The 27,814-nt window shown below is 42.7% G+C and overlaps 1 protein-coding gene across 6 annotated transcripts in view; it reads right to left on the bottom strand.

Annotated features, from left to right (window-relative positions):
* The window catches only part of Sptan1 (spectrin alpha, non-erythrocytic 1), a 66,510-nt gene extending 40,697 nt beyond the window's left edge, over nucleotides 1–25,813 (bottom strand). For all 6 annotated transcript variants that reach the window (XM_051185052.1, XM_051185054.1, XM_051185055.1 and 3 more), the window contains exons 1-11: nucleotides 25,748–25,813; nucleotides 12,214–12,453; nucleotides 10,506–10,631; nucleotides 6,582–6,722; nucleotides 6,210–6,356; nucleotides 3,688–3,821; nucleotides 3,444–3,588; nucleotides 3,037–3,191; nucleotides 2,251–2,386; nucleotides 1,169–1,270; nucleotides 333–470 (exon numbers count right to left, since the gene is read on the bottom strand). In XM_051185052.1, the coding sequence (XP_051041009.1) occupies nucleotides 333–470; nucleotides 1,169–1,270; nucleotides 2,251–2,386; nucleotides 3,037–3,191; nucleotides 3,444–3,588; nucleotides 3,688–3,821; nucleotides 6,210–6,356; nucleotides 6,582–6,722; nucleotides 10,506–10,631; nucleotides 12,214–12,453; nucleotides 25,748–25,798 (1,515 nt within the window). In that variant the 5' untranslated portion in view covers nucleotides 25,799–25,813. The remainder of the gene's footprint in view (nucleotides 1–332; nucleotides 471–1,168; nucleotides 1,271–2,250; nucleotides 2,387–3,036; nucleotides 3,192–3,443; nucleotides 3,589–3,687; nucleotides 3,822–6,209; nucleotides 6,357–6,581; nucleotides 6,723–10,505; nucleotides 10,632–12,213; nucleotides 12,454–25,747) is intronic.
* Between the last annotated feature and the right edge of the window lie 2,001 nt (nucleotides 25,814–27,814).

Below are 27,814 nucleotides of genomic sequence, written 5' to 3'. Positions count from 1 at the left end.
TAGCTCAAGCTGGCCTCGAACTTTTGTGAGCCTCCTGCCTTAGCTTTGAGTTGAATGCAAATAGGCACCAATCCCACCTCTCACTCTCGTAGCTTCTTTTTCATTTAGATTATACATAATGGCAAATTCTAATTTTTATAAATCCTTCTTGTACTGCACAAGTTTTTTGTTTTCCCTTCTTTATTTCAGCAATTCCAGAGGCAGACAGGGCCAAAATAAACCTGCTTAGTTCCCTTCTTCACTCTACCCAAAACTGAAATGGCTCCTATGTCCTGAAACAAAGAGAAGTAGGGTGTGACCCTTCCCTGGTAGGGGATCCTGATGAACATTACCTCCTGCTTGCTCATCCAGTTGTCCACCTGCTCAGTGTCACGGTAGAAGAGCTGCAAGTCCATGCACTGCTCATACTGTTGCCTCCGAAGCTCCCAGAGTTCCAGCAGGGTGGTTCTCTCCTCTGAGAGGATGCTCAGCTTGGGGAACAGGAAGCAAAATTACCTTCCACCTTCTGGGAGACATGGGGCTGCTCATGCTAGGCTGTAGGCATTTTTGTGTAATAGCACTGAATGTGTGTAAGCTTATTTTGAGAAACATACAAATACCTCAGAACTGGCATGTGTGTGCTATCCACAAGAACCCCATCCTGACTAAACTAGAATTTACTGTCATATTATCATAAACATTCTAGGTAAAAATGGCAAGGAGACAGTAGATGGATGAAAGACTCTGAAAGTGGTATCATGGAAATAGAGAGCTGTCAACAGAGTGGGCATCCCAAAACTGTGAAGTTCATGAATGTCTGAAACACTTTACAATTTGTTTCCTATTCAATCTAACTACTAAAACAGGACTGATTCTCACATGCCTGAAACTTAAAAGAAAAAAAAAAATTCTCTTGGTCCAATATATTACAAATACATATCTTATCTCTCCAAGATAGGCTCTATACAGCCATAGTTTAGAACTTGCTATGTAGACCACACTGACCTCAATCAAACTCACAAAGATCTGCCTGTCTGCCCCTTCCTCCCAAATGTATATGCCTCTTTGTGGCAAAATCTTGGGCTAATAAGTGCTCTCAGTTGATGGTGGGCCTCTGACTGGCCATAGGAACAGAGAAGCACTCTCTCATCCTGGCTTTCTCTTTAAAAGCTCCTTTTCATTATCTTACCTTCTCCCTCACTTCATCTGAGGCATAGTGACCAGCCGTGAGCAGAGCCTGCCCAGACTCATCTGCAGACTTAAAGCTATCTTCATGAGCATCGATCTCACCCTGTAAAGTAAAAAAGAGAAAGAATATTTCCAGCATTTTTGAGTGGTGGCGGGGGTGGGGAGGCACAGGGACAATAGCAGTGATACCAAGACATTAAATTTCAAACATACTCATTAACAAGTGAGACTGTTAAGTAACAGAAACCAGACAGTAGTGGCTCACACCTTTAATTCCAGCAGTTGGGAGGCAGAGGCAGGTAGATCTCTTGAGTTTAAGACTAGCCTGGTCTACAGAGCAGATTCCAGGAAAGGCTACAAAGCTACAGAGAAACCTGTCTCAAAGAAAGGAAGGAAGGAAGGGAGGGATGGAGAGAGGGAGGGAGGGAAACAGAGTAGCAGGTTTACAGTGTTTCCTAGCTGTTAGTATAAGCCACCCAAGAAGAAGAGCTTGCCACCAGCTCTGTAGGCTACATGTCATTAATCAAGCTGCCACATGTTCACAAAGGTCTAGGCTCTCCTATTTACTACCCATTTTTCTTTTTTATGTCACATGGACTTGCTTACTACAATTTTACAGTACCTGATAAAGTGAATTCCGTGCCCCCCCCCCCCACATACCATGTTTCTCAAAATTGCCTTAGCTTTTTTTGTGGACTTAATTCAGTGTAAATGCAGTTCTGTTGGGCTTTTGACAGGCATTGCATTGAATGTATACATTTATAAAGACCATCCATTCAGCTATGCATTAGATAAGTCATTTCACTTGGTCAATCTTTTTCACAATGTCTTTCAATGAACAAGTTTTGTTTGTTTATTTTGAGGCAGGGTCTCACTGTGTAACCCTGACTGGCATGGAACTCATGTAGACAAGGCTAGCATGGAACTCAAAAAATCCATCTAACTCTGCTTCTACAGTGCTGAGATTAAAATTATGCACCACATCTAGCAAGTTCTTTAAAACATTCTTGAAATGGGTGCAAGCCTTTGGGAAGCAGAGGCAGGAGGATGTCTGTGAGTTGTAGAAAATCCTAGAAATACTACCTTGTGCTCCTGATGCCTATCCAACAGAGCTTCAGCACCAGCCACATCATTGGCCAGTTCATCTGCATTTATGAGGGCTTTCATTTCAGTTACCCAGCTTGTGAGGTCACGGAAGTCAGCAAGAAAGCGCTGAAGCCTTGGGAAAAATAAAAGGTATGTCACTTCCAGTAGTGGTCCCAGGACAAAAGATGACTTTCCTAGAGCTCTGAATTCTGTTCTCAAAAGTCAACCCCACAAATCCTACTTCTGGGGAAGGAAATATTCACTGAACTTAAAGACAGAAGAAGGCAGAAATACAGGTTATATTGTTCATGCTAAGGTCCACACCCTGTGTCACATTTTTTGCTATTTGAAATGGGTCTCCTTATATTGTCCTGGTTAGTCACTGCAACCAACTCACCATTTTTAAAACTTCCTGTTATTCCCAGGGCCAACTCAAGGTGAAAAAGAAGTGTTCTTTACCTTTCCAATTCTTCATTTACTGAGTTTTAATACATGATGCTAATAGCTATGGGGTATTTCCCTTCTGCCAGTCAAAGTGAAGTACAGTGGAGAATAGTTTATGAAGTTATAAATACTATATACAGACAATATTCCACAAAGTGGTCAGTCTCCAAAAGAATTTTAATGTAGGTGTGAGAAAGTACCCTGTATTTTCTTATTGTTGATGATTCTTGGCAGGATACAGAAATATTTTTGCTACCTAAAATTGACCCTGGGCTTCTCCTGTCCATACACAAGAGTCAAAGAACCCTGACTGCTAAGTACCAAAGGGTCATTTGCTACCTGTATGAGTCATCAAGCCGTGCATGTCTCTCTGCTGCCAGAGTGCGGATCTGTTCCCAGTTGGTAATCAATTCTTCTCGCTTTACCTGGATCTGGTTGGCACTCAGAGGGTGTGACTGTTGCAGGCGGTCAGCTTCAGCACATAGGGCTTTCACCTAGAAACAGACTCTCATCAGCACCATGCTCCAGCCCATGGCTTACATGACCAGTGGCTTTCAGTCCACCTTGGGGCTAGGTAGTGGAGGTACACACTTTTAAGCCCAGCACTGGGAGGCAGAGACAGGCAAATCTCTGTGAGTTCAATGCCAGGCCAGTCTACAAAATGAGTTCCAGGTCGGCCAAGGTTTCACAGAGAAATCCCGTCTCAGAAACAAAACAAAACAAACAAACAAACAAAAAAAAACCACCTTGTCTTCTAGAGCAGCAAGATCTCTCTCCAAACCCTCATGCTTCCGAAGCAGAGCTTGAACACTTGCTAGGTCTCTGCCAAAGTCATCAGAGGCCATTAACTGCTCCTTCTCCTTAATCCAACCAATGGTCTCATCCACATCCCTACAGAATAGAGACAAGTCAACCCAGTTTTGTAGCTGTCCAAATGCACTGGGAACACCACAGAGGCAGCGCTTTGCTCGGCTTTCACAGCTCCAGTACCTGTTAAAGCGCTGAACTTCAGCAGCACCAAACAGCTTCCCCTGGCGTTGAAGTGCCAGGCCTTTGAGACGCTGCCAAGCTGCATTCACCTCATCCTGCTTGGTCTTGATCAGCTCCTCTTCTGGGTGCTGCTCCTACAAAAAAAAAAAAAGGAAGAGAATAGACCAATTTACCTGCCACATCTGACCCCTGCAAATTATCCTGGGCCTGTCTGAAGAGTACAAGAAAGTCTTTACAACTGTAAGTTTTCTGTTAACTGTTGACTTCTCTTTCTGAGACAAAGTGTCATTATTCAGCCTGGCTGGCCTGAAATTTGTTATATAGATCAGGCTGGCCTTGAAGTCAGTGATTCACCTGCCTCTGCCTAACAAGTGTTGGAATTAAATGATGGGGGATGTCCTTCTGTATATATGTTTCTCTTATTGGTTGATGAATAAAACACTGTTGGCCAATAAGGCAGGAAGATAGACAGGACTAGGAAACGAGGAGAATTCTGGGAGAGGTAGGCAGAGGGAGTCCAACAGAACAGTCACCATGTAGACCACAAAGGAATAAAAGATCCAGACCCTTCTCTGGTATGATAAGACCACATGGAAATACTTAAAATTAATAGAAATAGGTTAATAATAACACAGAGCTAGCCAAAAAGAAGCCCTAGCCATAGGTCAACAGTTTTATAATTAATATAATGTCTTTGTGTTTATTTGGGGCTAAGAAGGGCCTGGCAGGACAAGAAAACTTCAGCAGCAATTAAAGGTGTGTGCCACGATGCCTATCCAGTACCAGATGATAAATACACTGTGAATGAAGGGAAGATGGCTGAGTGGTGAACAGCCCATGTTGGTCTTACTGAGGGCCAATGTTTGGTTCCCAGCAACAACATAGTGGCTCATAACTATCTAACTCAAGTTCTATAGGATACAATGTCCTCTTTTGACCTCTGTGGGGATTAGAAACACATGTGGCACGCACACACACACACACACACACACACACACACACACACACACACACACACACAAAGGCAAAATACTTATACACAGAATAAAGCAAATCTAGAAAATAAAAATATTAACAAAAATACTACCCCCATCTACTTCAAGTGCTTAAAAACCCAGCATTTCAGGTGTTGTGAACCCATTAAGTACTGTTTCCCAGATACATGCTTCTCAGTTTATTTCTCCACATAGACAGGAAAACATTTTGTTAACATGACTCTTCCCTACCAAGCACATTCCAAAGCTTTGTTTTCTCTTAGCTAAAAAGAACATGTGAAGAGGTCATATTTATGGGCTTGACTTGATTGCACTTGCCCAGCATTAACTTTGAAGATGGCACTGGATCTCTAGAAGGACAAGTATCACTGAGCAGTTCTGGTTGTCTTCTAAAACACTGATTTTAAAAAATGAGAAAATGTCTGAACCCTTCCAACAGACACCCTCCCGACCCCCAAAGCAAAAAGCTTTGCTTACTATTGCTTGATATCTTCAGAGCATATTGAACCCTAGTGTAGTAGAAGGGGAGGTTATGAGAACAGCTCTCATGTAGGCAATAAGGAAAGGTGGTTGGTTCTGTCCATTCCACACCCTTTCTTCTTCCTTTTGGGTTTTGAGACAGGGTCTACCAGGAGCCCTGGCTAACACTGAACCTGTAGTCCTTCTGCCTCAGCATCACAGTGTTGGGGAATAGGTGTCATCACACCTAGCTGTCTCTGTCCCCTCTCAATAAGCTCCAGAGCCACCAGTGGAAAGTCCTTTCAGGAGCCCCACCAGAAAAGCTTCAGTGACAAGGGAAGAAGGGCCATCAACACTGGTGGATGCCTGCCAGAATTAGGTAGGCATTTACCACTCTATGGTCCAAGATCTGAGAAATCCCAGAAACAAGTTTTAGAAGTCCTAAAAGTTCATCCAAACTGGCCCAAAAGTGGATGGGAATCAAATGAACTTTGTCCTTCCTGCCCAGGGCCACAAGGTAAACGCACGTTCTCATTTATGAGCAATCATAATGAGATTTTATGTATATCTAAACAAAACTTTTAAGATACTTATAAAATCTACTCATCAGAAATTAGGGATCCCAGTTGGGTGTGGTAGTGTACTCAGAAGGAGGCAGGGAGATCTCTGTGAGTTGGAGGCAAGCCTGGTCTACATCTAGAACTCCAGAACAGCCATGACTATTAATAGGGAAACTGTCTCCAAAAAAAAAAAAAAAAAAAAAAAAGAGGAGGAAGAAGATAAATAATAATAATTAGGGATCAGGCAGGGTGGGACAGATAGCTCAAAGGTTGCAGGAGACTAATGTTCAGATCTGAGCACCCACATGACAGCTCACAAGCATTTATAACTGTAATCCCATGGGATCTGGCATCCTCTCTCAAGCCTCTCCAAGCACAAGGCACACACATATACACAGGCAAAATCAAAATACTGACATATAAAATTAAAACAAGACCCCGTTTGCAGGGGTTGCATCCTAGAAGGCCCCATGATGCTGTGAACAGCACACATCAATCTGCTTCTCACCTGGATGAGCTTGGCAGCAAACTGATTTACTTCATTAACCCTTTCTTCATGAGCTGCCAAATCAGTCTGAAACTCTTCAAATTTCTTCTGCAGGACTTCTACATGTTCCAGGTCTTGGCCCAGCTCCTCAGAAGTCACAATTGCTTCCTATTCAGGGAGAGAACCATTTTGAGACACTGGCCAATGGTCAATTAACAAAGGTTGCTATGAAGAAGATACATTAGGGATGAAGCCACATTCACTTTAATGGCCAGTTCTCTTTGCAGTGTTTAATCCTTTCCTCTAACAGTATTCTGTCCCAGAGACCCTAGGTTTCAGGGTTACAAACCCAAAGGTTCCTAAAGAGCTAGCACACCTGCCCTCAAAGCATACCTTATCATTGATCCAGTCCATTACATCCTCACACTCCCGCAAATACTGCACCAACTTCTGTGCCTGCAGCAGTTTGATTCCTTTCTCTCGCATCTTCTCCAAAAGCAATTCCCACTGGCGATGCAGCTCCATCAAACGTGTCTGTAGGTTAAAAGAAAGACCTTTAAGCCAGGCATGGCACATCTCTGTGAGTTCGAAGCCAACCTGGTCTACAGAGCTAGATCCAGGACAGGCTCCAAAGCAATACAGAGAAAACCCTGTCTTGAAGGAAACAAAACAAAACAAAACAAAACAAAAAAAAAAAAACAAACAAAACAAAACAAAACAAAAAAAAAAACCCAAACCAAACCAAACCAACCAACCAACCAAACAAAAAAGCCAGGCATGGTGGCACATGCCTTATATCCCAGCACTTGGGAGGCATTAGCAGGTGGATCTCTGAGTTCAAGGCTAGCCTGGTCTGCATATTAAGTTCCAGGACAGCCAGGGTTACACAGAGAACCCTACTTGAAAACAAAACCAAAAAAGCCAGTAGGGTAACTTAGCAGGCCAAGGCTCTTGCCACTTGTGCCTGAGGAGCTAACTTAATTCCCAGAAGCCACAGTTGAGAGAATAGATTCCTGAAAATTGTCCTATAACCTCTGCATGTGTACTGTGGTACTCTTTTCTTGTACTCTTTCATATAATTGTTTAACAATAAAATTAAATTTAAAAAGAATTGAAATGTGAAGTTAGGTAGTGATGGCACATGCCTTTAATCCCAGCACTTGGGAGACCAAGGCAGGCATATCTCTGTGAGTTCGAGGCCAGCTTGGTTTATAGAGTAAGTTTCAGTACAGCCTCCAAAGCTACAGAGAAACCCTGTGTGTGTGTGTGGGGGGGGGGGGGGGGGGGAAGCACCAAAAAAAAAAAAAAAAAAAGGGAATTACAATGTGAAAATCATTGCATAACAGTAATAGAACACCATCAGCTATCAAACAGCTCTTTAGAGAAAAGGTTCTGGAGGGCCTTATAGTAACAGTTGTTGAACATGACATCTCAAGCTAAATTCAAACCTCATCTACACAGCAGCCAAAGAACGAACATAAAGTACTTACTTCCCAGCATCATTGGGTGTTCACAGCACAGACCCACAAAGGACCTGAGAACTAAGGGAAGGTAGGAAAACCACTCCAGTCTGGGTGCTGTGTTCTGCTACTTGATCCCACCACGGGACCTTGATTATGCCCACCCCAAGATACTGGGAGTTTCTGGATAACACTGACAGGAAAAGGTATACCACGCAAGTTCAAACACAAACAAAAATGGAATCTGGGATCCACCCATGTTGAGGTGTCACTCTCAGCAAGAGAACAAAACAAAACAAAACTTTGAAAGCCAGGGGAACAGTCAGCATGGGTGGAGCCTCCTACAAGCAAGCAAGAAGGTTTCACCAACAGAGAGAAAGCTGTGAGGAAATGAGAGCTCACACAGTTCACTGCACAGCACCATGACGAGAAGGGAATTCAATACTCCACCTACTCGGATGTGAGACCCAATGTGGGTGGCCGTGACTATGGGGCGCCAAGCTGTCCGGTATGGTGTGAAAGTCTAAACCAGTGACAAGACAGGTTATACAAGACCCACTACTCCTCCCATTTTCCTTTGTGCTAATGCTGCCTGCCAAACTGAACTGCTAACTTTGGGACAGATAAACTGCCAAAGCAGGTCAAGATCACTACGGGAAGTGTGAGCCCAAATGTAAGATGACAGAACTCTTAACAACAGGGCTACAGGGACTGGCCTGGCCTCACCCTCAAGTCCACTTTTCAGTTACACAAATTTCATTTCACACATTTCAAGTCATGACTCAGGTACTGGCACAATTTTCCCAGCCCTGAAAGTCAGAGAGGGTCCAGCCAAGCAGGCAGCCCATAGTCCAGGAAGAAGAGCAGGTAGGACCTGCATTTAAGGACCTGCAGGACTCAGGGTGGGAAAGAAGATCTGGCTCTGACTCAGATGATTTCTTAACATGGCCACAAGCCAGCAATGGGAGCTTTCAGAGACGCAGATACTGGAAACATGAAAAGATAGGCATAGAATACAGGCTAGAAACAGTACAGTGAAATTCTACTTCTCAGCTGTAGGGCTTTGGGTGGGTTACTTAAAATTCTCTAAGCCTCAGTATGTCTACTTTTCCATGACATGGAGAAATGGGAACCTTGTAAGCTTAAGAAAATTAAAGAAATAGCCAACTGTTTTGCAGTACCCTAACAGCTACAAATAGTAACTTAACAAATGGTAGTCAACAGTGTATATATAAAGCTGCTTTGATAAATTCTCAAAATGGAGCACAAATGAATCTTGTGGAGAGGATCTTAGGGTCCTCTCCTAAGATGAATCCCCAAAGTCAAACACTTGGTCTGTTTTTCTCAAGTCTATCTGTGGCTATACTATACTATATAGTCCCATATACCCCAGGAAAACTTCTATTAGGGATATGAAACCAACTGATTTTATTTATTATGGAACTATATTAAAAACAATGGAAAATACTTGTATTTAATTGAGATATGTATTATATTATCCAAATGAATGCAATATAATTAAACTGTTGGTCATAGAACAACTGGTACTCACTTTTCTTACAATCATTCCTAATAAGAGGTTTAACAGTTGTTAATCAAAAGCTTAGATTCAGCCAGGTGGTGGTGGCCCAGGTTTTTAATCCCAGCACTCGGGAGGCAGGCAGAGGCAGGTAGATCTCTGTGAATTCTAGGCCAGCCTAGTCTGTAAAGTGAGTTCTAGGACAGTCATGGTTATACAAAGAAACCCCATCTTGGAAAAGAAAAATTAAACAAACCAACTAAAAGTCTAGATTCAATAAATAGACAGATAGGCTGGCCCATTTCAGAACACCTGGAGCAGACAGACCCCAGCAGAGCAAATATGGTACAGATGTCTGAAAACCACCAGCCCAGCTCCTACCTTCTTCCAAACAGCTACTGAAGAGAGTAGAGGGTGATTTACCCCTGGCTGAGGCTGATAGCTTTTGTCTACATCTTCAAGAATGCTTGACAAGTAAAGACCTAAGAAAGGCTAAGCCCTCAATGCAATGAGGCTTTGGAGACAACAAAATAATAGGTTGGATGCAGTACTACACACTACAATCCCAGCATCACAGAGACTGAGACTAGAGGATCCAGTTCAAGCACAGCTTGTTCTACATATCCAGACCCTGACACAAAGAAAGAAGACAAAATGAAACAAAAAAAAAAAAAAAAAAAAAAAAAAATGTAGACAAACAAGAAATATATTAAAGGCCTGAAGAGCTGACTCAATAATTAAGTATACATATCTCTCTTAGAGAAACCTGAGTTCAGTTCCTAGTGCTCACATAAGGCAGCTCACAACCACCATTAACTCCTGCTTTAAGGGATCCAACACCCTCTTCTGGCCTCTGAGTGTTCAAACACACACACGCACAAACACACACATAATTAAAAATAGAAATTAACATTTAAATAAGTGTATCAAAGATAGGCTAGATAAGAATATTTATGAGAAACTAAACATGGCAATGAGAGAAGGGTATTTTCCTTAATACTATGGTACTGTTAAGCACAGGAAACTATCTTCTCAACTCCAAATCAAGTGGGCCCAAAGTTTGAAGATTTCTGTCTCAAGGTTATCAATTACCCTCTGAAATACTAGATTTAGCTGATATAGAAGCAATCTTCCTCCACACATGAACATATGCTAACTCGCTCTTACTATATACAAAGACACTGGTTTCCAGCCATGCTTTCAATCATAGTAATACCTAGTCTGTAGACTTCTATCTATAGGAGACCTGGACTCTCTTAAGTCTGGGTAAGGTGAGCTTCCCCCTACCCTGCTCTGGCAGGTGAGGCCTTCTGACCAAGGAGCCACACTCCCACTCACCCGGATGGTTTCAGATGCAAAATGCCCTTCTGAGATCATTAGGTTTCCTGTTTCATCCAGCTTGACGATGGCTCCTGAGTTGGCCTGCACTTCAGCTTCAAAGGCTTGGTGCTTCTGGAGCTTTCCCTGGTAGTGGAACAAAAGTGAGGCCCAAAGTGTTACCACAAAACACTACTCTTGTTCCCATCCCAAAGGTCTCCTGATCTCAGTCCCATTTTCTCTAGTGAGGAAGGCATCCAATACAAAAGACTGGATCGCTACCATCCTGGCCCATGAGCACTTTCCAGACAATCCAGACTTTTAAAATGTTAGTGTCTATGGAAAGCAGCTTTTATCCAGGCATCTAATCCCTTCTACAAACACAGGACCATATTAACAGTCTTCCTAGCTCACTCAGTGTTTAATCCAGTCATTCACATTCCACTGGCTTTAGAAGCCACAATCAAACCTTGTCTGCATCCCATTTCTTTAATTTTTATTTATTTTGTAGGTGTATGTGAGCAAGCAGGCACATGCTATGGCTTTTGTTCTCTCCTTTTACCATGTGAGTCTTTCTCTTCCCCTCTTTTTTGTCTTTTTGAGACAGAGTTTCTTTGTAGCTTTGGAGCCTGTCCTGGAACTAGTTCTGTAGATTAGGCTGACTTAAAACTCAGAGATCCACCTGCCTCTGTCTCCCCAGTGCTGGGATTAAAGGTGTGCACCACCACCTGGCTACCATGTAGGTCTTAATGATGAAACTAAAGTCATCAGGCATGACAATAAGTGCCTTTACCCACTGAACCATCTTGCCAAACCCATTCCTTTCTTCCTTTCTTTCTAAAAACAAAAAAGAAAAACAAACAAACAAAAAAACCATTTATTTAAATGTCTATGTCTGTGTGGGTGTATGCTACGTATATGCAGGTGCCCAGAGGCCAAAAGAGGTCATGATAGCTCCTGAAACTGGAGTTACAGGTGGTTGTGAGACATCTGATGTGGGTGCTGGGAACCAAACCCATGGCCTCTAAAGCAGTGTATGTTCTTAAATGCTTAGCCATTTCTCCAGCCCATAATTACATATTTTTTTGATAGCAACAACACAGTTAGTATGCCTTTCTCAAAACACTCCAGCAGGACACAGTGGTACTTTAATACCAGGAGACAGGTAGGCAGATCTCTGTGAGTTTGAGGCTAGTCTGGTCTACATATGGAGTTTCAGGTCAGCTAGGGCTACAGAGTAAGACCCTGTCTCAAAAACAAAAACATAATCCAAATTAACCACCATTCCTGAAAATGTTAAAAATTCCAATGGCTTTGAGACAGTAGTTTAAGAGCTATCAGTTTTAAAAATGGTTCTCAACCTGTGGTGGTCAAATGACCCTTTTACCAGGGTCACCCAAAACCATCAAAAAAACATAGATATTTACATTACAATTCACAACAGTAGCAAAGTTACAGTTATGAAGTAGCAATGAAATAATTTTATGGTTGGGGGTCACCACACATGAGGAACTTATATTAAAGGGTCACAACATTAGGAAGGTTGAGGCCCACTGGTTCTGAAGTGTACAGAAAAGAAAACATTGTATCTGTAAGCTACATACTCACCATATACTGGGGTCTTCTCAGAACACCAAGCTGGTCTTTACTTTGTGTCTGACCTACACTCTTCTAGGTACTCAATCTTTTTTGGGCCCCTGGCTAAGAATCCCTAGCACCTCAGACATACCTGCAAGTTGGTTGGGTCTTTGTAGTTCTCATCAGATGCAACTTGAAGCTTCTCCTGAATCCACTTCTCCAACTCCTCAGCATCTCTTTGAAAAAACTGGAACCGATAGGAATCTTCCAGCTTCTGACGACGCAAGGTAGAGAGCTCCTTGAAGCGGTGGTACCTATCCAGGACTTGCTGTCGCCTCTCCTGGATGTCCTCTGCTGTTTCCAGCACTTTGACCCCACTTGGATCCATTTTCTGAAAAGACAAAATGCCCTGAAATGAGCTTCACAAGACAAGACACAAAATGGAATTAGGCTTTCTGAAGGAAAGAATCAGAAAATCCCAACAAACAAATTAACTATGAAGTAGCCTAGCCTCTTCTACAGACAAAACCTTAATGAACAATAGCTGTTTCAGTGGTTTTCAACCTTTCTAATGCTGTAACCCTCTAACATAGGACATCATGTTGTAGTGACCTCAACCATAAGTTACAGCTTGCTACTGTTATGAATTGTAATATAAATATCTTGTGTTTTCTGATGGTCTTAGTGTGACTTCTGTGAAAGGGTCATTCAACCCCTTTGTGATCTACAGGTTGTGATCTACAGGTTGAGAATAGCTAAGCTGTTTGCTCCCCACAGCACCTACCTACTCTGACCCCTCAGAGGATGGTGAGTTTTTGTTTTAAGATTTATTTATGTATATGAGTACTCTATAGATGGTTGTAAGCCATCATGTGGTTTCTGGGAACTGAACTCAGGACCTCTGAATGAGCAGCCAGTGCTTCAGCCCAAGGATGGTGGTATTGATGGCAATGAAAGTGAAAGAGGTAAATGGAAGAATTACATTTCTCTTCCTGCTGTAGGGGCTTCAAGATTCAAAGGAAACATTGATATTGGAAGGATTATTGATAAATTCAATCAAAAAACCCTTCCATCTTTCTTTTGCATTTATTATGTAGAGGTTCGAGGGACTTTTTCTGTTTGTTTTTGAGACAGGGTTTCTCTGTGTAACAGTCCTAGCTGTCCTGGAACTTGATTTTGTAGACAGGCTGGCCTCGAACTCACTGAGGTCCGCCTGCCTCTGACTCCCGAGTGCTGGGATTAAAGGTGTGTGCCACGGCCCAGCTGATTTTTTTTTTTTTTTCTAAAGACAAGTTCTCATGTATCATAGGCTGGCCACTTGCTATGTAGTTACAGATAACCTTGAACTTCTGACCCTCCTGGGTACTAGAATCACAATCATGTTCTACCAACACCAGGTTTTATGCTGTGCCAGATCAAACTGGAGCCTCATGCATGCAAAGCAAGCACTTTAATAACTCAGATGCATTTCCCACCCCCAATTTACTTATCTAGACCAGCTTTCCTCTTAATCTTCCAGCTCTATTGCTGGTCAATGAAAGGGTGACTTTATCTAGCCGAAGCAGCTGAATTCTCAATTACTCTGAAATGTCAGCTGTGCAAGTCTTCAGGTGATTAGGCTACTTCTTATTTATCTGAATGAAAATCATATCATAGTGTATTAGGGGATGAAGATGTATGAACAATCACTCACGCAGGTACAGGAATGTGTGTGCATGCAACACTCAGTACCTCATGCATGTGAGGCAAGCACTTTACCAATAGCTACATCTCCAGCCCTTTTTCATTTTACTGGGACCACATCTCTTTAGGTTTCCCACACAGGTATTGAACCTGAAATCTTCCTACCTCAGTGTCCCATTGCTGGGAACAGCAAACCTGAGCCATCAGGCATTGGCTCAGCCTCATCTACTGTACCTATCAGTGGCTTTAGAAAGTAGAAAGGCTATGAAGGTTCATTAGTTTCACAAAGATTGGTGTAACTGATAGTGGGATTTCCCTTGTACCACTACACCCTAATGTTAAACATGTAATTTTCTAAGCAATCTTGCCAGAGTGGGAATATAGAACAGTACAACAGCTGCCTAGCATGCACAATTCCAGCATCAGAGAGAAAAAGAAACCATTTTATCTTCTAGTAAATTTAAGGACCAAAACAAACAAAGACAAAAAAAGGAAAAATAATTAAGGCCTACAGAAAAATAGATGTAAATTAATGACAAAAAGCTTCTGGAATTCTAAATTAAGCAAACATGACCTTGTACACAAGCTACCTTTCCTACTATGCTTAGAATAGCTAAGAATGGCACGTAACCTTTCCCACTTTAAACTTGCTGTCTTTAGCACATATCTATCAACCAACTAATTCTTAATATCACCAACAGAATTTCTCCCAATAGGCTGAGGCAAGAGAATGGAGATTTCATGGCCAGCCTGAGTTATATACTAAGATGTTTCAAAAAGCAAACAAGAATTCTTGAGTTGGAGAGATGGCTCTTCCAGGGGATGAAGATTCAGTTCCTAGCACCCATATGACAGCTCACAACTGCCTGAACTCCAGTTCCAGGGGATACAGTATCTTCCTCTGATTTCATGGGCACCAGACACAAACATGGTACACATGTAAAAAAAATTAAGTCACAGGGGCTGGAGAGATGGCTCAGAGATTAAGAGCACCAGCTTCTCTTCCAGCAGTCCTGAGTTCAATTCCCAGCAACTACATGATGGCTCACAACCATCCATAATGAGATCTGGTGCCCTCTTCTGACCTGCAGGGATACATGCAGACAGAACACTGTACACACACACACACACACACCTACCTGCTCATGCAGTGGCACAGTGTACCCACTGGCAATCTAAACTTTATGGCTAGAATCCATGTAGATATAGAAGAGAATCAATTCCATAAAGTTGTCCTCTGACCTCCACATGCCCCAACCCATGATGTACACTCACATACACAAAAATAAAAACGAAATCACAACCCATGACAGGAATAGAGGGCCATGTTTAAAATCCAAGTACTTAGGAGGCAGAGATAGGATTGTCACAAGTTCAAAGCCAGTCTGGTCTACATATCAAATTCTAGGCCCACACCTAGAGTGAGACTTTCAAAGGAAAAAATATTTTTAATACACACACACACACACACACACAAAAAGGTGTCTAGAAGGGATTCTAAATATGGTAAGCAGGGTAGATGAGCACTAAGGTCCCTTCCAGTTACTGTTCCATGAACCATGTAGAAGGTATAAAAACTGTGTTAAGGGATTGGAGGGATAGCTCAGTAGTTAATAGCACTGGCTGCTCTTCCAGGTCCTAAGCTCAGTTCCCAGCACTCACATAGTTGCTCACAATTTTCTATATTTGTAGTTCCATGGCATTCAATGCCCTCTTCTGGGGTGCAAATGTACATACAGACAAAATACCTATCCTAAAAGGAGTTAAATATATAAATCTTAAGAAAACAAAAGCCAAAACTTGTTAGGGGAAATACCTGGGAGCTTTGCCCCTTATCTTGTTGCCTACTACAGCTGATGGACAACAGGGAATGTTCAGGCCGTTGAGGACTGGGATGAAAACCTGTGAGAATGCTGCTCAAAAACCTACAGAAAGGCATAGTTCAGCGAGTACAATATTCTAATGAAGACATTATCTTCCCAGGGAAGAACTGAGCTGATTTTAACTGCAACATCTTGTCTTTAAAACTATACTCTATGGAACTACTTGTTTTGGTTGATTTCCCAATCTTTTTTTTTCCTTTTCCTTTTTTCTTCTTCTGTTGTCAGTGGTACTGGGCATCTAATTCAGGGCCTCTTGAATGCTAAGCAAGCACCCCACCACTGAGCCACATCTAGCTGTGTGTTATATGTGCCTGCAGGTGCACACGTGCTTGTTCAGATACCTTCCTATCTTAAAGAAATCAGCAGGTGAGATGGCTCAGCTGGTAAAGGCACTTGCTGCGAAGCCTGATGATCAGAGTTTGATTCTCAGGATTCACATGTTAAAAAAAGAAAACCCACTCTCACAAGTTGTCTGTTGACCTTCACCTATATGGTGGCACATGAGCACCCTGGACACACCAATATATGTGTAATAACAATTTTTAAATTATAATACTACTGTGGGATAGTGGTGGGAAGAAGAGTCAGGAAGGGAGGGAGGTTAGTGTTTATACCACAACTCTTTTTTGTTTTTCGAGACAGGGTTTTTCTATACCCCCCCCCCCCAAAGGCTTCTCTGTACTGGGATTAAAGGTGTGCACCACCACCGCCTGGCTACACTACAGCTCTTAAACACCATCTCTCTAGCCCCACCCCTACCTTATTTTCTGCACCAGGACCTTCTTCACTGAACTTGGAGCTTACTGATTTGGCTTGGATGCTCAAAGAGCTCCCCTTCTATCCCCACCTGAGTCAGCAGCACACTGCTTTGCCTGGATTTCTTATCAAGTGTTTTCCTTCTGAGCCACCTCCCCAATCATAAAGTAAGTCCTTTTCTAAAACACGATTCTTTACAAAACTCCTAGCCATTTGCATACTTTTTTTTTTAAACTCTTTATGTAGGTGAAGATGATGTTTAACACCTGATCCTCTTGCCTAGGATTAGACATGCCTGGCCTATACATGATTCTCTTGCTTACAATGTTCATCCCTTCTTTCCCACACATACCTCAAGATACACTTAAGTGAGTAAACTCCAAGTCCTGCTCCTTGACCTCTGTTGCAGCCACACCTGCAGATGTGCAAAACACTTCTACCTACTTCCTCTTGAACAGTCAGAAACACCTAAGGACTGAAACCCTTACTTTGGTATATGGGGCATTCAGCTCATGTCCTGCTTTCCTCTCTCTGTGAACTGCAGCAGTGAAGAACTCTCCATGCTAAGGGGGCTCCTTGGGGTAGTGTGTGTGAAATTCTGGTCTGGCTCATCTGTCTATATATTGTTCCATATCAACATTAGGAAAACACCTTAGGTAGATGAGTTGCAAGGCCAAGCTGTGAGATGCACTTAAGGAAAGGCTGCTCTGTCAGCACAATCCTATCTAATTTCCTTTACCCAGATGCTTGTAGCAACAAGAAATAGTTACAGACATGGGGCATTCTTGCTGTGTCCCAACATTGTGCTCTGCTAAAAGAAAGAATAGACTTTCCTCTACAAAAAGAGGGTAGTAATGATAGCAGTTTGGGGGGGGGGGGAGAAGAACCCAGAGACCACTGGGAAGGAAAAATTCATCTTCGGTGGAAAATTTGGGGATCCAACCTGGAATGTCAGTTGGGAATTGCTTCCCTTCGCTGGACTATCTAATTTTTCTTTTCAGTTCCTAAGCTGAGGAAATAAGCTATATATGTGGTTAGTAGAGCAGCCTTACAGTCACCATATAACTGTAAGTTTCACACTACCTCTCAGAAGTTGGACAAACGCCCATGGACATTATCCTTACCTTTTTTTTTTTTTTTTTTTTTTTTTTTTTTTTAATTTTATATACATTGGTGTTTTGCCTGCAAGTATGCCTGTATGCAGGAATCAGATCCCTGGACAGGAATTACAGACAGGTGTGAGCTGTCATGTGGGTGCTGGGAATTGAACCTGGGTCCTCTGGAAGAGCTGCCAGTGCTGTTAACATTTGAGCCATCTCTCCAGCCCCCTTATGTTCTTCTTAAAATCAGTTTGCTGTGTTCGCTTCAGCAACACATATACTAAAATTGGAACAATATAGATAAGATGATAGACAAATTCGTGAAGCATTCCATGTTTAAAACCAATAATAATAATGATGATGATGATGTTTGCTCTGCTGTACTTGTTGACTCTCTTGGTATGGTAACAAGAGCCTTTCCCAAACATTTAAAATAAGGGAATTAAAAAAAAAATAAAACTTTAAGCCAGATGTGGTTGAATATGACTTTAATCCCAATACTCAGGAGGCAGAGGCAAGAGGATCTCTAAATTTAAGGCCAGACTAATCTATATATATAGCAAGTCCTAGGCCAGTCAGGACTACAGAGTGAGACCCAGTCTCTAAATAAATATACATATAAAGAAATATGCTTGTTGACTCAATGTCCAAGCAAATACACAAATTCATTTTCAAGGAGAAGGGAGGGTTGGATAATGGTTCTCTCTATATATTTTAAAACTGGAACTCTACTCCGGAAAATGTTAGATTCTTGACAAGAATGACAAATAATATGCTGACTAAAGATGCACAACTAGGTTATCACCCTAGTAAATCCAGATTACTAATCTCAGATGGGCTTTGCAGAATGTTCCCTGAGGAAGCAGCTACTCTCTTCACTAGCATAGGCTGACTTTAGACAAACAACTCAGCAAGGCACAGTTGTGTACCTAAGGTAGGTAGGTGGGACTGAAAGCAACTACCATCCATTCTTAAAATGGACTTCAAAAGTCCTTAAAATTAACAGCTAGCCAAGTTGTTGGCACATGCCTCTGATCTCAACACTAGGGAGATTAAGATAGGAAGTTTCCAGTTGTGGCCAGCTGGGGCTATCCAGTGAGACCCCCATCAAACAAACAAAACAAAAACAAAAGGATGATTTATTTATGCATTGTTCTTGTTCTCATCCACAGGAAACAGTAAAGGAAAAAAAGAAGCTAGGCAGTGGTGAAGTATGCCTTTAATCCCAACCTGCAGGAGGCAGAGGTTCAAGGCCTGCCTGGTCTCCTGAGTGAGTTGCAGGACAGACAGGCCTTATTAAAAAAAAAAAAAAAAAAAAAAAAAAAAGGAAAACGATCAGAAATGATATATTTAATTTGCTTGCTTATAAAATTTTCTTACAATTTTTCCCCAGGAAAGGTAGAGCTGTCACCTGGAACAGTGACCACACTATAAATAGTTGCTGGAAGATATTCATGTCTTCAGGACTTAAGTGTCTGGTGCCTGTCCTTTCTCCTATTACAGGATTTACCACATTTTAAAACTCCTTTAGCTGCCAGGGAAATCTCTAAGAAATCACATTAGAAATTGAGCCTTGTGGCTCAGAACTATAAACCCAGCTACTCAAGAGGGTGAGGCCAAAGGATCTCAGAGTGAGTTCAAGGCTAGCCTGACCCAACTTGTTGAGATCTTGTCTCAAAAAATTATGGGTTTCTAATGAGAAGTAGCTCTCACTGGTAGAGTATTTACCTGGTATATACACAGCCCTAGGAGGTGGAGTAGAGAACATATCAGGGAGCAACCCTGTCTGATGGACTATCCAATCCATCAGTCCACCCTAGTCTCTCCATATGAACTCAGCCTGCTATTAGCAAACTGCCCCTACCAAAGCAGAGAGACCATCCAGAGAGAACCCACTGAAGTAACAAACCTAAAAGGCTCTCTTTGTGGACCCAGTGAAGTAGAAGAGTCAATTCTATACCAAGTACTTTGGTCAGGCAATAATGGACTTTTCTTTCCTGCAGTAGATCAGCTGACGTCAGAAGGTGGGACCTCTGCCAAGCACAACCGGCTCTCTCTGCAGAGCTGGACATATGAAAGTCACCACCTCTCTTCCACTGCAGATTTTTTAATTGCAAGATTAAAGGAGATTATCATTTTCTTAACCTGAGAGATAGTATTTAACCACAAAAACTCCATTTTCTTTTCACTCCCATAACGAACATTTACAAACAAGATGAAAAAAAAATTCCAAAGATGTACAATCTCTCACCCAAAATTATGTCAAAGTTACTGGAATTTCTGGGACCCTGCCTGTGTGTACCACATTCCTTCCATGACTGAAGCTGCACACTGAAAAACCCCACCCTTGCCCTGGCAATGTGCAGCAGTCTGATAAGGCATACTCCAGAGAATGTTCCAGGCTGTACTTAACCTCATGAGATTAACACCTTTAAATCACTGGGAAGGAAGTATCTTGGAAATGTGCCATTAAAAAACAATCTCCAAATTTACCAGCCTATCTGTCTGCAGTACTAACTGCTTAAAACCACAAAAGGGGACTGACTGCCTTAGAGTCAACCAATTGATAGCTTCTCTCCAGGCTGCTAACCAACTCTGATTTCTGTCAATCCGGTCCATTTATACAGAAAGTAAATGAGGGGAAATTAGCATTAAATGTATTCTCTGTGTGTGTTAAAGATAGAGTTATACTCTATCTTTAGAGTGGGCACATTGGCACCTTTAATCCCAGGACTCAGGAGGCAGAGACAGGCAGATCTCTGATCTCTGAGTTCTAGGCCAACCTGATCTACAGAGTTGTTCCAGGACAGTCAGGGCTACACAGTGAAACCCTCGAAAACAACAAACGTTATTACATTTAAGGCAATTTTTAAAAAAAGTTCTTATTTTTACAAATGTCAGAGAAGACAGCAGAGTGTGCACTTCATAAATACCACAAGGCTGCAAGGCACCGGTCAAAACAATAGCTGTGTCCTTCAGTAAGATATGTGAGTTGATCTCAGGGGATCAAACAAGAATTACAGTTATACCCTGTATTGTAATAAACAAAAAGGACTTGTCAGCATTCTTGCAATACTGCCAGATCTAGTTTGTTCTTTTCTTTTTTAAAAATTTATATTCTATATTCATTGGTGTTTTGCCTCCATGTATATTTGTATAAGGGTGTCATAAACCCTGGAACTGGAGTTACAGACAGATGTGAGCTGCCTGGGTCCTCTGGAAGAACAACCAATGCTCTTAACCACTGAACTGTACTGTATCACCTGCCCCAGATCTAGCTGATTCTAAAGGTATGAAGTCTAACTAGTTTTTTGTTTGTTTGTTTGTTTTGAATTTGCTTTCCAGACAGGGCTTCTCTATGTAGCTTTGGAGTCTGTCCTGGAATTTGCTTTTTAGACCAGGCTGGCCTCAAACTCACAGAGATCCACCTGCCTCTGCCTCAGGAGTGCTGGAATCAAAGGCATGTGCTACCACCACTCAGCTCCAACTAGAGATTTCTACATAAATTTTCTGAATGAATTTCTAAAGCTACAGCAAGCCAAAGAATGCATAACAAAAACTTGTACACATTATATAGTGAACTGGATTCCTAAATAGACTTACATGAGTATCTTTGTTTGCCAGCACAGCCAAATTCCAAGAAACAGCTGTTTGAGACCCTTCTTGATGCTTGGAAAAATTTAAAATGTTTTCACTTAGTCTACAAGCAATTATATGCCATTATATACCCACAGAAGAGCACAGATAGACAGTGGATAGGAATCAAACTGTGTTAAAACAAGATTATGGATGAAAACATTTCCAAACCAAAGGTCAAATGCTTTGAACTCCACAAATCTGGCACCTGTGTCTTAGAACTGCCTTACCCACATTTCACTGAACAATTCAGTCATTTGTCTTTCTATGGTACTTCAAAAGAAAAAAATTAAATATGAAAGGCATCTTTGTTTTTGTTTGTTTAAAAGCTACTACAGCACTGACTCTCCTGAAGGCCAGAAGACTTGGAATGCTATAAAATGAATGTTTCAGGCTGGACACCAGCTGTTCTGGTTTCCTTCCTTCCTTCCTTTCTTTCCAAGACAGGGTTTCTCTGTATAGCCTAGATGTCCTGTTAGATCAGGCTGGCCTTGAACTCACAGAGATCCACCTGCCTCTGCCTCCCCAGTGCTAGGATCAAAGGTGTACACCACCACCGCCGCCCGACCAGCTGTTCTGTTTTGCAAGAAAGGCATTTTGGGAACTCAGGAAAAACGGATCAGTTGGCTCTATGGAAAAATTCATAAACATCACCCAAGGCAAAGGTCACAGAAACCATTCATCAGTTTGGGTTTTGTTGCTTAGTCAGAAACCAAATGTGCAGAATTGACAATAACTATTCTCAGTGGCTTATGAGGCCAGCATGAAGTGACTCTCAGATTTGCAAAGCAAAAGGACTAAGCCACAGATGTGAAATGGCTCGCCTGAGAATAAACTACCAAAGAATTGGTTAGCACCCACAAAACTATGTACTAGTTGATTCTCAGATCAAACAAATCAACTCACAACCAGCTTAGCTACAGATTTTAGTAGCAGATAGGATGGTAAGTAGAGCAATAAATAGTATATCAACAAGATTTTCAGCAATCCTTTTGTTTCAACCACATTCCAGTCAAGACTGTGGCTCTGCATGTCGGCCTTCAAACTGATTAATTCTGTTCCATTTGTTAGCACAATTCTGCAGAGGTGAGCAGGACTTAGCTTCATGAAAGCATGAGATTCATACCGCATTGCATCAAAACCCAGAAATGCAGAGCTGGGCAACTTACTTCTGATGCTCCCACATACTATCTTGCTGCTACTTACCTTTCAACCTGCAAAATTCAGATGAAAAGGGTTTAAGTGCAATATATTAAGATTCAAGACAGGAAAAGGTAAGTCTTACATAATTAACTGATTCTATTTATAAAAAGGCCTGCCTTGGATTTATCCCCTACAATCACTAGAAGAGTCTGTAATTTTTAACTCTCATTTTAGGATATCAACATCATTTTAAGCACTTTTTTTCTTTTTTGAAAAAAAGCTCAATTTTAGCAAACACTGAAACACTACACATAAAACATACATAGTATTGTGTGTGTGTGTGTGTGTGTGTGTGTGTGTTTTCTGGTTTTTCAAGGCAGTTTTTCTGAAGCCCTGGCTGTCCTCTAACTCAGATGCCTGCCTCTGCCTCCCAAGTGCTGGGAGTAAAGGTGTGCGCCACCACACCTGGTTGTTTTTAAGTGTTGGTTTTAAAAAAAGAAACTGTTAGGTCCATTTCATCACAAGATTATGATAGAGCTAAATCAATAGGAAAGGAGACAAACCCAGGTTACAGCACTTATCAAACTGAAAACACTATACTACAAGTTTTCAGATAATTTTTCTAACTATCTAAAGTAAATTACTCCCTTGGTTCTTAGGAACCAAGCAGCCATCAATTAAAAATCAGCAAACATTACATGCAAACACAAAGATGGCAATAAGAAACTAATACATCCATGCCTTAAAGAGAATCAGAAAGGTAGAGAACAGTAGGCTTTGGAAATTATTTAGAGTAAACATACTGACACTTCCAATCTCAAAACCAGAAATCCCAACCAGACTGTTACCAACCTTTCTACTTAACAGAAAGGTCATGCGGGCAGGGGGCTACTCCCTCAGGATCATTCAACCTCTTAGACAACAATATGTCTTCACTTCAAGCCAGGCAAAAAACCCAAAAGGCAACACATTTTCTGCATGCTAGTCAAATACCTGAACTCTGCGCTTACGAAACGATGACAACATGATGGAGGAATGTGGAGTCTAAAGAGGGAAGGGAAGAGCAAGATAACACACTTCTAAGGGCAAGTGCCGATACAGTTACTTCAAAGTGAAGGGAACACATCTGTGAAAACACGCCAATATTCAGTAGCCAAGATTTCCCCAGTATCCAAAATCTCACCAGGAATTTGAAATGTAATAAGAGAACCAAGGCTCCTATGTCTTGACAATTACCATCACCTAACTGGACTGCCTTGCCTTGGCCAAGTCACATGCTTTTAGGACTCAGTATTGATTTTTTTGGTTTTGTTTTTTGAGACTTTTTTTTTTTTTTTTTTTTTTTTTGTGAAGCTCTGGCTGTCCTGAAACTCACTATTTAGTCTAGGCTGGCTTTGAACTCAGGGATTCACCTGCCTCTGGAAATAAAGGTATGTGCCACCACTGACCAGCCCTAAGTACTGATTTTTAAAACTGGATGTTCTTTTAAAAATAAATATGGCTGCTTCCTATTCAGATGAAACAGGAATCTCAGAGATTTTAGGAATTTGCACAGTAAAAGTAATTAAGTAAAAGCAGTAAGTCATTAGTTGGAGCAGTTTCTTTACAAAATACTAGTATTTTCTACTCAAAATAACTATAAGCAGCATGTGCAAAAGAGATGGGAAAGGTGCTGGTTCACTGCACAGCTGTTCCAGTAAGCTAGCTCTAAGTGATCAACTATGCAGACTTCTGCATTCCTGGAGTCAGCATTTGCCATCGTATCACTGCATTCCTCTGTAAGGCCACAGCTGATGAGCTGCAACAAGACCAGATGCATAGAGGAGTTATCCATTACTCAGGGAGGCCTAATTCCAAAACCAGGCTGCCCTCAGACCTCCTGTCCTTTGCATGTTCCAGAGAGGATGGGGGGAGCTATTCCTAAGAGCCATTTCTCAATATCCGCAGAGGCCCCACCCTTTGTGATGAAAGCAGAGAAGGAAAATGGTAGAAAATTCTAATCCAGGGAACTTTAAGATATACTTAATAAGCTCTCCCCACTTAAACCTGTTCATTAGACTACTTGGCATCAAGTTTCTTCAATTATTTAGATTATTACAAAGCATACAGCCAAGGCTAAACTTGGTACAATCAGAAAAGAGCTGGCTGCAGCAGCTCCTGCCTGCCACAAGACCAGCTACTTAGGAAACTGGGGATGAAGCATAAAGCTGGAACCCAGGAGTTTTAGATAACACAGCAAGGCCTCATCTCTTTAAAAAAAATAAAATAAAAGCCAAGGTGGCAGCTAGGCTTGTTGGCAGGAGCATATTAAGTTTGAAACCAGCTACAACCAATTACATAGTTCCAAAAAGAACTACATTATCAAAACCTTGTCTCAAAAAGTAGGGAATAGGACTACATATCTGAAATAAGTCCTCAGGCCTTGGATTTACCCTAAGAACTGTTTCACTTGTCTGGCATAGGGCAAACCTTGCATTCCATTCTTTTTACCTAGGTCCCCAGATAATAGTCAACACATTTTGAGGGTCCCTTTGAGGAATTAATGGCCCAGTTACTAAAAAAGGCTATTGTTAATTTCCTGCAAGGAACCTTACTGGAGCACATTTTTTTCCCACTGCAGCACTGTTTTTTTTTTCCAACTTCAACTTCAATTTGACCTTTAAAATCTAATACATTTAGTATGAGTGGGATCCTTGGCTCCATAGCTTCATGCAACTCACTGTGGCTGATGCTATTCTTAAACTCCTGTTTCCTGGCTGCAAGACACCCCCACCCTGCCATCTTTGATACATTCTGTTTTACTTAAGTCCAATTGCTATGACAACGCAATTTCTTAACACATTATGAAAATACTTCGTATTCCTTGACACCCATGATGATTAGCTTTTCGAAAACACCAAGGGAAAGAACAGACGACTTAAAAGTATTTTGGATAAATATCTGATTATTTCGGGGGCTGAGGCAAGAAAAACCTGAGTTTGAGACCAGCCTAGGCTATTTAGCAAATTCCAGGCCAGCCTGGGCTACACAATAAGAACTGGAAGAAATGGGGGGGGGGTAGTCAAAAGGACCCTGTAAAGTGTAACAGCTAAAAATACTCTCTTTCTGGGCTATTCATTTAAAACACATCGAACCATACTTACACCGAAGCCCCTTGTTTTATATGCATATGTACTTCCAGTACCTGAGAGGCTTTTAAAATAAAAATTTTCGTTGAGAAGCATTTCATCAAGGACAGTTTGTAAATTTGATGAAAGACAAAAGATTGTTCTATCACTCCATACTGGCACGGTGGTAAAAATTTGACAAAAAATATTAACTTCGATTTAAAAACAAAAAGCCCAGTCTCACATAAAAAGAAAGAAAAGAGCTGTAAGCCATTACGTTATTTATTGGATTTGGATCTCCGACCAAGCGGCGCCACATCTAACTACTGTACAGGAGCAGGAGCAGGTCAGCACTGGAGAGAAAAGACATTTATTACCAGGAAATAAAAAGGAGACCATTCTGTGGCTTGAGGGCCCGGGACCGCCATACAGGATGAAATTAAGGTCAGAGAGCCCTTCACTGCAGCCGCCAGGCTCTTCCTCTTCCACGAGGTGCGGACAACCGATGGTGTGGATGCGGGGCAGTGGGGGGGGGGCGTTCGCGGGTGGGTACTGCCGAGGACCACCCACCACCACCTGCAGCGACGGGTGGGTCCGCGGGCACAGGGAGGGGCCCCCGGGCGCCTTCCCCAACCCATGACATTCCAGGTCGCCGCCCGGCCCCGCCGCGCCCCGCAACCCACGCGCCACAAAGGCGGCGGCCCACGGAGCCGCCCGTGAGGCCCCACGGCTCACCTGTCCGCACCGCTGCGGTGCTCGGCTGCCCTCGGCCCTTCCCTTCCCTCCCGCCGCCCTTTCTCACCGGCTCCCGGGGGTGAGGGGCGTGGGTCGCCGCGCTGAGGGCTGCTGAGGAAAAAGATGCGGCGCCGCGGCCTCTACCTCACGCCGTTCGCTCCGCAGCGGGTAGTGGCGGCGGCGCGCGCGCACTAGGGCTTTTATAGGCGATCGCGCGCGCTCCCGTGGCGACCGAGCGCGAGCTCAAGGAAAGCTCCAGGGTTGGCGACGCGAGGGGCGGGACTCGCTGCTCGATTGCCTTACGGAGAGGGCCGAGCGCGTCCGGAAAGGACCTTGTCAGCGGAGCGGGGGAGGGGGAACGGGGATAAATAACGCGAGGGTTGCGGAGCAAAGGGAGCTCGGGGGCGCGCGCGAAGGGTGCGGGGCGCGGCGCAGAGGAGCTACCGCCTCCGCCCGCCGCGGCGTGGGTCCTGCAATCCTGCCCCGCCCAGTCCGTCCTGCAGAGAATCTGTGCCGCGCCCCTCCGCCCCTGGGAGCCCTTCCGGGCTGAGGCGAAGGGCGGGGCGGGAACCATCGCCGCAGTCAAACTAGGGATGCTGCTGCGCTGGCCGGAAAAACGCCCTGTCCCTTTCGGGTGATCTCACCGGAATGTTGGCTCTCCCTCTCCACTTTCTCAGGAGGCGGCTTGGTGCAGGGAGACTCGAATGTGCCTGTTCTGTTGGGAGCTGAGACCAAGAAAATAGATGACTTTGGGGCTCCGAGTTTGAGGTAGTAGGGGAAAAAAACGAAATCCTTATTAGGAAAAAGAAAAAGACTGGTTTGTGGCATACAGCTTTTATTTCAGGATTTGGAGAATTCTTCAGCAATTTTTCCCTGTTGCCGGTAGAATAGGGTGCGTTCGTCCTAGTTGATTTAAAAAAGAAAAAAGAAAAAAAAGCATTAGTGCATCAGTGTTTCCCCACAATTAATTGAACTTTGCTGTGTTGGTGACACTGTGCTACCTCTTTGGGCTTTTAAAATCTTTGCACTAATTTTACAAGGTAGATATTCTCTTCCCCATTTTACAAATGAGCACCCTGATGACATACATAGAGGCTACCTCTCTCCGAAAGTCAGGCACGAAGCAATTGGAAAAGCTAAGATTCGAACACAAACAGTAGTGCAGATGGTGTTGGACTTTTGAGAAGAAGAAAAACAAGACTGCTGCAATTTCTGTATTTCAAGGCCTGGCTCTAAACTCTGTAGCCAGGCTCCACTCCAGTAAAATCTCTTTCCCTTCCTCCATTTGGGTGACAGCTGTGTGGCAACCAATAGAGTAGCACCCAGCTCATTCCTGTGTAGTCAGGCGACTGGGAGTTCTGCAGCTCCCCCTGGCACCAGCCTCCTGGTTACCAAGCTGTACTCCTCATTAAATAATTGCAAAGACATCGGGCCTTGCTCCAGAACTTGGGTGAGGGCCTTCCTGAGCTTCCTGTTCCTCGGCTGTTTGGCTTCTCCAGAGCCTCGGATCTGCATAGTAACTTCTAAGCTGCCCTTGCTGTAGGCATGATATTGAAGATTCCCAGTCCTTTTCCTTTTCCTTGGAGTGGAGAAACACAAAAGGAGTGGCCACACCCCAGAAGCAGCTTCACAAATCTTGAGGAAAGGAGGCATTTCCTGCAATCTTCACAGAGAAAATGAGTTGGGGGGCTGCTTCCTGAACTGTTTTT

Source organism: Phodopus roborovskii, unplaced genomic scaffold (genome assembly GCF_943737965.1).
Source record: "Phodopus roborovskii unplaced genomic scaffold, PHOROB, whole genome shotgun sequence".
In the NCBI taxonomy this organism is placed as follows: domain Eukaryota; kingdom Metazoa; phylum Chordata; class Mammalia; order Rodentia; family Cricetidae; genus Phodopus; species Phodopus roborovskii.
This window is presented reverse-complemented; position numbering and strand designations above follow the sequence as displayed.